The sequence below is a fragment of the Mytilus galloprovincialis genome, chromosome 3, assembly GCF_965363235.1.
Source record: "Mytilus galloprovincialis chromosome 3, xbMytGall1.hap1.1, whole genome shotgun sequence".
In the NCBI taxonomy this organism is placed as follows: domain Eukaryota; kingdom Metazoa; phylum Mollusca; class Bivalvia; order Mytilida; family Mytilidae; genus Mytilus; species Mytilus galloprovincialis.
The window spans coordinates 111520006-111533972 of NC_134840.1; the positions used below are offsets into that span (position 1 = coordinate 111520006).

Sequence of the window (13967 nt, forward strand, 5' to 3'; positions counted from 1 at the left end):
TTGAATACATGCGATATGAAAAATGCCATGTAATAATCTGTATTAGAAAGACCTGACTAGTATGTCAGATACAGTCTTAGCCAATGATGCAACTGCGTACCAAGTTTGATAATCCTTTGATTTGAAATATAAAATTTCTGAGCAGGAATTGAGTTGAGTTTTATAATCATAAAGGTCAGAAATTAAATTCAAGGTCACAGTTATCATACTTTGGTATATGACACACCAACAGTTCACGATGCAACTGTATACATTTGGTAAGATTAAAAGTACATAAGATATGAGTCGAAAACGAATTGTATAAGGTTTTACTATCAAAGTCAAGGTCACAAAAAAACTTTATTTGAGTAAATGTGACATCCCCCGTCAATGATGCAACTGTATGTTTAGTCTGGTTCAACAAAGAGTATATATGAGTCGGATACGAAAGATTATTTGACTATCAAAGGGGGTCGAAGACAAGGTCAGAGTGTAACGATACAATTGTTATGCCCTCGGGGACTGGCAGACAGATATATATAGACAGACGGACATTGTGATGTCTTTGCTATATACCCCTGATCTTTGTTTGCAGGTTTGTAGTAAAAGTATCACGTCTACAACTTAGTTTTGAAGATAAACAAAAGCCCTGTTACAACTTGATATGTATAGCATTGCACTTTTTATTCCTCAATATGCCCTTTTTAAAAGTAATATCTGATTGTGAAGTCTTTGTTCTCCAAACAAACAAACAAAAATAATACCTAAGTGTTCATACATACCCTATTCAAACTTTCCCTGTGAAAAAGGAAACTGGAAGCGAAGATGATATTTTCATGAAATTATCGAAGTACAGATCGTTGCCTTTCTAAAATTTTAAAACATTGAATTTGATTAAATCATTTCGCTATTTTAATGTATGACTTACTTCCCTTTACTTTTTCACCTAATTTGATTCCTGGAATGAAGGTTGGTCTATCCATAAATTCTCGTCCTCGTTTCAAAAGAACATCAAGCACATTTTTATGACCCTGTACAAAAACAATTTGGTATGGTCCTAAAAACATTCGAAACATTGGTCCATACTTCCTCGTCATATCCTCCACAAACTTTACCCTCTTTTGTGTACTATTAAACTGAGTAACAAGTAGAATATTTCCAAAAATAGGCCATGCTCGTGGTCCAGGAATATCCGATTTTGGACATGTCATCCACAAAACTGTTGCAAGAAATATTATTACAAATATAAATATAGCTGTTAGATCGATTCCTTCAAAATAGGAATATGCATATGCGACATCCATTGCAAAACAGAAACAGATAATATACTTGTGATGAGAACCTTATATAACTTTAGTAAAGCCTATATAATCGCGAACTTATAACCACAATCATGCTTGTTTTTAACTTATGCAATACACGTATGTTCGTTCAACAAAGGATTTACCTTGAACTCTAGATCTGTTACGTGCTCAATTATAACCTTTATTTAATGACATATATATACTAGTCAACAAAAGAAACGATACACGACTTTGAAATAAAGGAGTAAGTTCGGTAAGGGCCATCTTTGGCCCCAATTATAAAGTTCATAGTTACAAGACAATAAATGCTTTAAGTTGCCTTAAAGACATGTGAGAAAGTTAAACAGAACTGTTTTTGTCAAAGTTTAATTCTAACACGTTGATTTTTACATCCCAAAAAGGTCAAGGTAAGGGATTTTTGTGAAATTTGACAAAATCAGCTGGATTTCAACCAAATAAAGGACCAGGAAACATAGAGCGCAGGCGTCGACAAGCTTAATATCTATAATACTAAAATTATGAGGTCCAATTTGTCAGCCGTCATCACGTAAAAACGATGAATCAAAGAATTCAACTTTATATATAACTAATATAGTACAATGGTGTTGATTAAAAATTACACCACTCTAGGCCCGATTGTTTTCCATGTAATTAATATTGCCAATAATTATGAAGTTCCGGATCGAGTCCGACACCGATACCAATAGTATATTCACCTGTTACCTATTACCTTATCTGTACGTTCCGCATCAGACAGGCGCACCACTAAACAGTGTATTTAGAATTTTGCTGTATACTGTTGAGTAAAAAATATTCCATTCCAGGCCCTTTTGTTTTCCAAATTATTAATATTACCAATAATTGATAGGTTCCAGGTCGACGGGTTCAAACAGAAAGATTTTGAAAGCAAAGAAAACTGTGCACCTTATACATGTTATAATCGGCATGACTTTATCAGATGACAATAACAATACTAAAATAAGGCATACGCATAGTTATATATCAGTCACGGACCCGCGATATCACGGGTGTGTTCTAGTTCAAATAAGACAAGTGAAATGTCTTCACAAACATTATTTTAAAAGATCTTTGTTGTCGACGTATGCGCTCTATGTTTCCTGTCCAATAATCTATGGAAATTTACCCATTTTCATTGATTTTTTTGAGAAAAATCAATATGAGTACAACTTGTAACGTCATAATGAAACGCAGAAACGTGAAATTTTCAAAAAATGGCTGATATCCTATCTAGTCAATGTATTAGCTACAATTTATCGTGATATTGGTAAATAAATCCGAATTTGAAATTTACGCTAGAAAAGGGGGCCATTTTAGGACCTTATCCTTTATCAAAAAGTGTTACATATAAAACAAAGTGATATACACTATTTTAAAAAGCTTTCATTTGCAATGTATGCACATGTGATAATGAAAATCAAAACTTTTCGGAAAGTATCTAAATTCCGTGTAAACGATCATAGGGTGTAGATTAGTTTTGCGGAAAGTTGAATAAAAAATCGACCCATAATTTTCTAAGTACTAAATGAAATTTCAAATTTGTTTAAAAATATTCAATATGCTAATCAAGTTATGTTCATGTTGTAACTAATGGGTTGAAATATTGTTTTTTTAAATTTTGGGAAAAAAAGTGTTTTTTCAAATCTCAAAAATTGCAAAAGATTTGTTTTTTAATTTTCGTCTCAAATCAATGCTTTAGATATGAAAACAATACACAGTAAATTTGGAACCTTTCGGATTAGTTTTAAGATTGTTGCCGCTTTTTGAATATCACTTTACACATACTGTCTATGGTAAATCAGTTGATAATGTATACATTTTGACGAATTCTGGTGGGGTCGAACTTTGCTTAACTAATAAACGAAGAAACTGTATGATTTTAAAAAACAAATTGATGGCAAACACTGTCTTTACCTTTAAATGAGAGGTTGGCATCATTAGTTGGAACTTCTGTTTTTAAAATTGTCGTTTTATGTAAATTTTGTAAAAAAAAAAATCGCGAAAAAACGTCACAAAAGCAAAACAATATTTTGTTTTAAACGGATTTATATTTCCATAATGATTAAGTATTACTTCCTTCAATATTGGTCCAATGAACGGAAAACTTTATCTTGAATTTGAAAAAAAGTCTTGTATCGTTTCTTTTGTTGACTAGTATATATTAAGTGTCTTTATCATTTATTTAGTAGTAAATACAGTAGTTTTTAAAATTTGATAAATAACCTGCTGTTTAGTCCATATCGTTAACTTTGATATGCATTCTTTATCATATTCCTTTATCGCACCCTACTCAAATTTCTCATTCATTTTGTATATACGGAGTCTAACGGACAGATTCGGGTCAGCAGGCACATTAAGGAAGTTTGCTGCTCACGTGGCTCAGTTTCAAAATAAATAACTTTCCATAACACTAGTATATATTGATAAAGTATTAATTGAGGAATAAAAAATGCAAATAAGAAAAAAATATATAGGGGTCAATGCGCTTGTTATCGAGATATTAGCCATTGGAATTTTGGCGAGAAAATGTTCTCTCTTGATTTTTCATAGCTTTATCATTGACCAGTCAAAGTTCTCAAAATCTATTAAAAAATAAATAAGATTTTATAAGACTTTTACAAATGGCCTATAATTAAACATGTAAAAAATTTATAAGAATTTAAATGGGGTTCCATAGGCAAATTGTTTTAATGCATTCAAATGGATAAAACCAGAGGATTTCGAAAAACTGACAAAAATTCAAAAACATGACAAGCAATTTAAACATCCTTAAGTCTGAAAGGGAATGTCATAATTAATTATGGAAATCCTATTGAGGGAAAATAAGAATAGTCAGCGACAAACTCAGAAAAAAACGGAAATGAGTCATTTATGATAGTAGTGATTCCGGCTAAATTTAGATGAAGTTAAATGTTTGTTAAACTTTATATTTTTTATAAATTTTGCTCAGTTTGTCGGTCTTGAGCAATGCAGGGTTTATAATATTCATATTACATTAACAATCTCTAGTCCTGAATATTACATATTAATATGACACTGGCCGTTTAGCAGCCAGCTGCGAGGCTATTAGTATTTGTGTAAACTCCCTATCATGATTAATCATGTGAATGAGGAGTTTCACCAACTTATATACAACCTACCATTGTAGGAAAACCTGAACTAAACACCGTGTTGAGTATGTTTGAAATTTGTTAACTGACTATGGATGCAATTTTTGCAACTGAACATCATATTATATAGATAAAAGAACAAAGTAACTTATTGAATCATTTCATAATTATAAATTAACTGTTAACAAAACTTTAAATTTTTTAAATCCTAAGGCTTTTCTACCGCAGGAATAGATTACCTTTGCTGTATTTGGCAAAACTTTTAGGAATTTTTGGTCCTCAATGCTCAATGCTCTTCAACTTCGTACTTTATTTGCCCTTTTTAATATTTTTTATTCGAGCGTCACTGATGAGTCTTTTGTAGACGAGACGCGCGTATGGCGGAAATATATAATTTCAATCCTGGTATCTATGATGAGTTTATTCATGCATCTACTTTGACATTTTATCGCATACTGTGATACATTTGTACATGATGAAACCTGTACATGAATGAAGATTTTATTTCTTTTAAAGGGCATATACTATAACGACAAAAATGAAAAACAAAAGAAACTCATCAACATTATGTATGATAATCACATGTAACATGCCAGTTACAAGCAATAGTATTTATAGTTACATTCACGTAATTTGGGCTCTTGGTGGACATGGTTATATGTTTCATTGGCAATATTTCCACATCTCCTTATTTTTATTTATCATACTTATGCCAATGTTTTTGGTGGGGTTCGTTTTGTTTATTCTTTAGTTTTCTATGTTATGTCATGTGTACTTTTGTTTGTCTGTTTCTCTTTTTCAATTTTAGCCATGGCGTTGTCAGTTTATTTTCGATTTATGAGTTTGACTGTCTCTCTGGTATTTTTCGTCCCTCTATTATGCAAATAAGGGCAAATTTTTTAAAAGAAAACATTTTATATAGAGACAGAGTATGGATAAACACTAGAAAATATCATACAGTGTACCTTAAAACATGCATACAAGTTATCTAAAACAAAAACTAAAACAGTAGTCAGAAAAATAGTCTGATTACATGTAGATACATATAAATATATGTGTGTCATCAATATTTGCATATTTGAGATTGTAAAAAGTGCTTTCAGATATGATATCACAAATTCAGGTTTGAGGCCAATTTAGGCTATCCTAATAATACTCCTTTATTATTTTCGTTTAAAAATATTTTTAAGAAAATTGTATTCGATTTAAGAAATTAAAGAATTTTACCGAAGCTTATTTATCATGGAAATGAGGATACATGTACATGTATGGTTCAGTTAAATTCATACCTGTCAACTTTTCAAAATTTTCATGGTAGACTTTAAGTGCAAGATAATTAAATGACTAATGCTCCTCTTACATCGTATATTGTCAAAAGTCTTTTGGAACTACTGTATTGTTTGAATGAGTATGTTTGCGCTAAAATACCCTTTTAACTCATTTGCATGTTTGTATTACATACAATGTAAAAGTTGGGTCAACATAACTCGTGGGAGAAACTCCCAAATAAATTGTGAAAATTATTACTTTAAAAGATATTATTTGACTTCCTTAGATCTTAAATTTGGTTGGATTTCAAAGGTGCTGACAGCTTGAAATTGGCGTAAAAATGTATTAGTTAGTTGTAAGGTCAGTTTATGTTGAGCCACTTATGGTATAGGTCAATGATATTTGGTATGCAGTTGTATATGAATTCGATTCGGCATATCTCATTTGACCCCTCTCCTTAGTCATGTTTTGAATTTGTTTAGATTACATGTTAAAGTTTATGATTCTGTCAATTTAGGGGGAACCTCTTATCGTATAATGATAGGTCAATGATATTAGGTATACAGTTGCATTGGCACATTTAATTTCCATGGAGATTCCTTTCATGTACCGTCAGTCATGGTTTATTTTGAAGTTGAATATTTGGCATAACTTTCATGTGAAGGTATTTAATCTCATCATTTGCATTTTACTATCAAAATGATAAAAAAAAACCAAGATATGTATTTGCGTTACCAGGTTAACTAATAGTGTTATAAAAACTTTGAAATTAATATTTATGGTTGAAATATCTTTCAGAATTTGTGTAATATTCCCCCGAGGGTATCACCGCACCAGTAGTCAGCACTTCTGTGTTAACCTGAGTTATTATAGATATGTTCATATTTATAAATTAACTGTTAACAAAACTTTGAATTTTAAAAAACTCAGGCTTTTCTACTTGAGGAGTAGATTACCTTAGATGTATTTGGCAAAACCTTTAGGAATTTTTAGTTCTCAATGCTCTTCAACATCGTACTTTATTTGGCTTTTTAAACATTTTTGGATTCGAGCGTCACTGATGAGTCTTTTGTAGACTAAACGTGCGTCTGGAGTAAATATAAAGTTTTAATCCTGGTATCTATGATGAGTTTATTAGTACTTGAAGTGCAAGATCCCAGATTCTCAATTAGAACATTATGATTAGCTCTCCAATGAAAATGCTACCAAATGAGGGGAAAAACAAGCACCTTTAACAGACATCCAGAGGCTAAGATGGTCTTATATTTCTTTAAGCATGGACAGGCGAATATACAATAAAAAAAGTATTGCTTTATTTCTCCAATTTCGGATACGACTTAACTACAATGTTCTGGCATTTTCGTTATGAGAAACCTCGGTTGTGTAGGTGGTTTCGGTCGATGATGTTTGAATGCGATAATGTCACTCAACTAGATGTCTCGTTCAGTTTTTCACTTCTTTTCTGGCTAATTTAGAGGAAACTGGAAGTGTTGATAGGTTGCATATACTTCATTTGTTATCGATTTTTATTGTATATTATGCATACCAGATAATAACGTATGTTGCTTCGGTTTACCATTTGACATCATTAAAATCAATTATATTCATAGACATTATTTATCATAACTTGATAATCTTTTATTGCATTAATCAAGCAATTTGATTGGACATCATTTATTACATCTTGTATCAAGTTTTCTCCTTACATATACAATACACACATACACATGACAGAATAAAATTGAGAATGGAAATGGGGAATGTGTCAAAGAGACAACAACCCGACCAAATAAAAAACAACAGCAGAGGGTCACCAACAGGTCCGCAATGTAGCGAGAAATTCCCGCACCCGGAGGCGTCCTTCAGCTGGCCCCTAAACAAATATATACAAGTCCAGTTATAATGAACGCCATACTAATTTCCAAATTGTACACAAGAAACTAAAATTAAAATAATACAAGACTAACAAAGGCCAGAGGCTCCTGACTTGGGACAGGCGCAAAAATGCGGCGGGGTTAAACATGTTTGTGAGATCTCAACCCTCCCCCTATACCTCTAACCAATGCAGAAAAGTAAACGCATAACAATACGCACATTAAAATTCAGTTCAAGAGAAGTCAAGAAGAGAAGCATATAAATAGTTTATAGTTTCAGGTACTAGTATTAATTTAAGGAAGCTGTCAGACATTGGCATGGTAACAAAAAATGAAATCTTAAAAATATAAAGGCAGAAACGACAAAACTGCTGACTTGAAATGTTCATATATATTTGAATCTTTAATAGAAACATGTACACTCTATGACAGTCTTGGTACAAAAGAAACTTAAAGAATAAAGTGTTGATTCAATGCTGAAATGACAGTAGTGATGGATGTTTGACAGCTGTTTTTATACGTTAGATGTGTTTGATCTTCTGATTTTGTCATTCTATAAAGGTCTTTCCGTTTGACATGCATATTTTTTTGTTATTTTTTTTCTCCATTGAAACTTAAAAGATTAGATTGTGTTTCATTGAAGCAAAAAAATGTCATTCATCATTTGTTGGGGTGTGGGTTTTACTTCTCGGAACAACACATTTTTGAACTTTTTCAGAAACAAACCTTTTTTTAGTTACACACAGGAAAAAGTTTTGTTTAACTAAATGTTGAATTTGTTTGTCTTTAATTTGATTTGAATTTCAAACAATCGAATTGTGTGATCAAATACTGTAGATTCATTATTATTTGTTGGATACCAATAATCGTGTTTTTCGTGGGAACAGAGTAACCACGAATTCAAATGTTCAACGAAATGAACGTTTCTAAAGGCTTTGTATGCAGAGATTGGCAAAACCACGAAATCAAATAACCACGAAAATGCGATTTGTAGTCAATCCACGAAAATTGATACCAACAAAAATAAATGAATCCAGTATTTATAAACAAAATACATTGTTTTTATTGATACATAGATAAGTTAAAATAATATAAGTTTACTACATGTATTCTAAACTGATGTTCTGTTTGACACGCACAAATGACGTCGATTTATCCCAGATCTACTTTAAATCGGTATGGCATGCTGGATGAACACGCATAACATCGATTTATCTCAATTCAGCTTTAAGTCGATATGGCGATGGTGTCGTCGTAATTCCGGTTATCCCTTCAAATGATAAAATATCATCTGGATCGACTTTAGAGAATTCAAATCTATGTAGAAGGTTTGAAAAGATTAGAAACAACTCTGATCGTGCTAACGATTCTCCAGGGCAGATCCTTGGGCCTGAAATATAAAAACAAAATCAGTCAGTGAGTACATGAAGAAAGCACTTATCAATGTTAATATGTCTTCGAAGCGATTTCTTTTTTAATAACCTTCATCAAGATTTCTCAAACCTAAACATATAAAAGTCAGAAATGCATAACTACAGTACAACGTTGTAAGCATATATGACCAAAAATGTTCTAAACAGAGTAGCCAAATTCATAAAAGGTCAACTTTGTCTGAGGAAACCTTAGATTCTTAACAATCTCAAATGAACGGGAATTTGAAAGAAGCATATGCCAGTAACCGTGTCTTTACAAAAACACTAATTACAGTGCTGATAATGCCAACTCGAACTCAAAGTCTACCGGCAGGGGTATCGACTCAGTGCTGAGAAATGAAATGAAAATCTGTAATTTTTATTCGTGTGTCAAAAGCTTATTTCTAGATTAACCTTCACCATGAGCTCACACCTCAATACATGATAGCCAGAATTGCATAAATACACTTCAACATTAGGAGCTACGAATTTGAACATAAAAGGGGCTCCATAATACAACAAAAACCAACAAATGACATAACAATGGGCAGATACTTGCACTTGCATTTCCTCGGAGTTCAGTATTTTTGTGATTTTTTTTGCTAAAAAAACAAACTTATACCATCATTGAACTAACGATCTTAAAACCAAGAAAGTAGAAATGTTAGACTAACCTCAAATAAGTACATGAAGTAATTGACTACACCTCTCCTAACAAGACCGTAAACATTCAGGTAATAAAAGAGGGACGAAAGATACCAGAAGGAGAGTCAAACTCGTATAATATAGGTAATGAATGAATCACATTTACCCTGACCAATGAAGAATACAAATGACGTGAGAGAAGGATGACAATGACTAATGAGGAACAATAACATAATGTTTTATTTAAGACAATTTCAATAGAGCCCAGACTTGCTTCCATGCTTTTCGAAAATAAATGTATATGTTTTATAAAAAAGAAGATGTGGTATGATTGCCAATGAGACAACTATCCACAAAAGACCAAAATGACACAGACATTAACAACTATAGGTCACCGTACGGCCTTCAACAATGAGCAAAACCCATACCGCATAGTCAGCTATAAAAGGCCCCGAGTTAACTACTATTTGTTATTTCATATACGTACCTAACGAAAAAGGAATCAAGTTTTCTTTGTTGATAATGTCATTGTTTTGATTGAGAAACCTCTCTGGATTAAACACCTTCGGGTCTCTCCAGATTGTTTCATCAAAATGTACAGAGATCAGGCTAGGAATTAGAATCGTATTTTTAGGTATTTTGTACCCATTGATTGTTGTATCACAAACTGCTACGTGAGGAATGGTGAAAATAGCTGTAAAAAGAGAAAATATACATGTTACACAAACTGCAATGTACATAATGGCTGTAACAGAGGAAAGTTAATATAGTAATCTTATTTTTTGTGTGAATATTAAGCTTGTAGAGTTTTCATCAAGTTTGTATTTACATTCTGTAATTATTATTAATTAAGGCTACATGTAAGTTTTTTCTTGGCTTCTAAATTGTTACCTCTATTATCCGAAGTAATTTAATTTGCGGTCGATTTTGTTTACCTTTTCTAAAATTTTGGTTTCTGTTGTTATACTATAATCTATCATCGAGCCTCTAAATGTTTGCAAAGTAATAAAAAAAACCATTTAGTTATATATAACATATATGATTTACTATATGATGTCAACTCTACGACTCGATTGACATTTCTAAGCCACCAATAAGCAACAGATCAATTCTTTACTACTAATTCTGATAATTGAAACATGACTTGTTACCTGTATTTGACAGTCTTTGTATTTCCATCAAAGTAGCCTCGGTGTATGACAAATGACGTCTATCCGATAATCGAACCATTCTACCTGATCCTACTACCTAAAAGAAAAAACAGTTTTGTGAATTATTAATATCCTAAGTTATCACTTATTTATATAAGAATTATTAAGCCTTATCTAGCATCCGATTACACGGCACGTTCAACCCTTACAAAACATTTTAATTCAAAGGACCTAATCACAACAACCGATCCTTTAGCTAACAGGAACTACACTCACTTGCCCAGCAGCGGAGTTAACAAAATCCACTATCTTTTAGAGCGAATCTGAGTTATAAGGAACCCCTACCCTATATCGAGCACTGGAGTTGACAGAAAAAAAACTATTGCCAATATTTGTGTATATTTGGATGGAAAAAATTAAGCAAAGTTCTTCGAATTTAAAGTTTTTATTAGTCTAAGATTATGGAAAAACCATGGAGCACTATAGATTAAAGACAAGCAACATACGACAATAAAAGGAAAAATAAAAATTCAACATTATGAGTCAACAAATATATAAAAAAAAACAACAAAAATCGAGGGTTACCTGGCGGGAGCATAGTTCCTGCTTAGTTAGCAACACCAGTCATGTTGCCCTGTACGAGCACCAAAAGTATAAAGATGCAGTTATGTAACGCCTTATTTCATACCAATAATAATCCCAATGCATTCAACCAAGTGTTTTTTTATACAGAACGATGTATGTTAAGCAAAACATTATATTTTTTAAAACATTATGCTTGCCTTTGTAATTTCCTCTTGACACCTCTTTTGTACATCCGGGTATTGAATCATCCATTTGAATGACCAATCAAGCGTAGTTGAAGTTGTGTCAGTTCCAGCAGCAAACAAATCCATAATTGAGGCCAACAACGCTGCCGCTGCAATAAAAAAAAATGCATACAGTCATAAAGAAATTAAATCACAAAAATACTGAACTCAGAGGAAAATCAAATCGGAAAGTCCCTAATCACATGGCAAAATCAAATGACAAAACACATCAAAAACTAATGGACAAGAACTGTCATATTCCTGACTTGGTACAGACATTTCAAATGTAGAAAATGTTGGATCAAACCTGGTTTTATAGCGCTAAACCTCTCCCTTTGTTGACAGTCTCATCAAATTCCAGACATACTAAACAACAAGAAGGCCATGTTTCGTCTATATAAGACTCATCAGTGACGCTCAGATAAAAAAAAGTTAGAAAGCCAGACAAGTACAAAATTGAAAAGCATTGAAATCGAAAATTCCAATAAGTTGTGCCAAATACGGCTAATAAATATATGCCTGTGATCAACAATGGTACGACTCCTGATCATATTTTTTCATAAAAATAGCATTTTTTCAGTGTGGAGAAATGTTGCAACTCGTACGCGAGCCGATGGAAATTTGTCTCACTGCTTTGTGATACACCCCGTGATAAGATTGAAACACAATCGGGATCCACTAACCAGCACTAATGTACTGTATCGTAATCAAAAGGATTGCGTGTAGTTTCATTATTCGTGTCCCAAAACGAAATATCCACATGCCATTGGTAGAATTCCTAATGTTGAGAACGATGTAAGCAAATCACATTGGTTTGCGGACACTTGAAAAATCTTACCTTGAATATTTTGGATTCTGAAACGGTGATTTAGTTACCAATCACAGAAACGGCAGAACAAATATATCTATATATATGGGTTTACGATATGTTGTTTGGCGCTATAATTAAGCGTTATCTTTAAACTTACGATTTAAAGCAGACGTTCGTTCACTCTCCTCTTTTTCGGCTTCTACATACATATCTATAAAGTCTCGAATGTGTTCTTGGTCAAATGACTCTCGGTGTTCGGTTATGTGTTTTTCAATATACTTTTTTAGAGTAGAAAATCCATCTCTCCTCATCTTAAGATTGTCTTTCTGAAATGATGAATTACAATATAAGTACAAAATGTATATTACATGCATATGATAAATCGTCAATGAACACATAAACAAGGGCAGCAATTAATGCCCTTTACCGTTAGGAGTCCAACGGGTTTTTTTGGCTGCCATTAGAGTCCATTTGGTTACAATTTCAAAGTGTATTCTTTATTTTCATGCACCAAAAACTACAGTTAACGTCATTAAACTGGTCTTATTTTATCGTTATTCGCCGTATACCCCTAAGACCTTCATACACAATAATAACACTTACTGTTACGTTACTAGTACTATTATTAAATCACATGTCACTTTGTGGGTGTGAAACTTGAATAGCAATTTGACAACAATCTTACTATTCATATTACGTTTTATTAATCTAATACGTCTGAAAAGTATTTCTTTAACTATGATAGCAATGAGAAATACAATAAATACAGTTATGTGTAAAAACAACCATTACCATTATCAAATTCAGAACCGGAAATATTCCAGACGCTGATAAGGCACCAGGACCTGAAAATATGTTGTCCATTGTCTTGATGAGTTGTTGGAGGGATTCGTTGTCATGTTTGTATCTGAAATTATACAAAAGAAAAAAAAACAGTTCTTTAATCTAAAGATGTAACTCTATGCCATGCTTATATTTTATCGCTAAAAGACGTATTTTGTTGACGATCAATTTCAACTCTATATAAAGCATACTGACTAATTCAAACAACAATGCTTGGTTTAATAAGGGATTTTGTATGATAAATGACATGGTATGTTGTCTTTATCATATACTTCAAAAGAAAATATACAGACAAGATCTACTGCTAGAGACTGTCATCAAAGTCATTAAAACCAGGTTTAATCCACCATTTTCTACAGTTGAAAATGCCTGTACCAAGTCAGGAATATGACAATTCTTGTCCATTCGTTTTTGATGCGTTTTGTTTTTTGATTTTGCCATGTGATTATGGACTTTCCGAATTGATTTTCCTCTAAGTTCAGTATTTTTGTGATTTTACTTTTTGCTTAGCAGCTAAATCTTTAAAAAAAAATGCATTTGTTGTATTATTTGTTTTGCATTTTTTAATAATTGTTTTCCTGATTCCTTTTGTTTTTGTTATCCTAATAAGATATGTTTTACCCTAAAAATATACCTACACATGTTTTAGGTGTATTTTCTGAATTTTTCGAATTACGTCAAAATGTTATGCGATAACGTTACAGAACGACATGCGATGATAACCGGGAGCAGTTGATAGAAA

At 32.3% G+C, this 13967-nt stretch overlaps 1 protein-coding gene across 4 annotated transcripts in view; it reads right to left on the reverse strand.

Annotated features, from left to right (window-relative positions):
• The window catches only part of LOC143069801 (cytochrome P450 2B4-like), a 53521-nt gene that overhangs the window by 31920 nt on the left and 7634 nt on the right, over nt 1-13967 (reverse strand). For 2 of the 4 annotated variants that reach the window (XM_076244604.1, XM_076244607.1), the window contains 6 exons: nt 13175-13289; nt 12540-12708; nt 11545-11681; nt 10763-10859; nt 10099-10305; nt 7931-8944 (listed from right to left, as the gene is read on the reverse strand). In XM_076244604.1, coding sequence (XP_076100719.1) covers nt 8766-8944; nt 10099-10305; nt 10763-10859; nt 11545-11681; nt 12540-12708; nt 13175-13289 — 904 coding nt within the window. In that variant the 3' untranslated portion in view covers nt 7931-8765. Of the gene's footprint in view, nt 1-907; nt 1405-7930; nt 8945-10098; nt 10306-10762; nt 10860-11544; nt 11682-12539; nt 12709-13174; nt 13290-13967 lie in introns of those variants that run through there. The other 2 variants (XM_076244606.1, XM_076244603.1) reach the window with 2 other exon arrangements.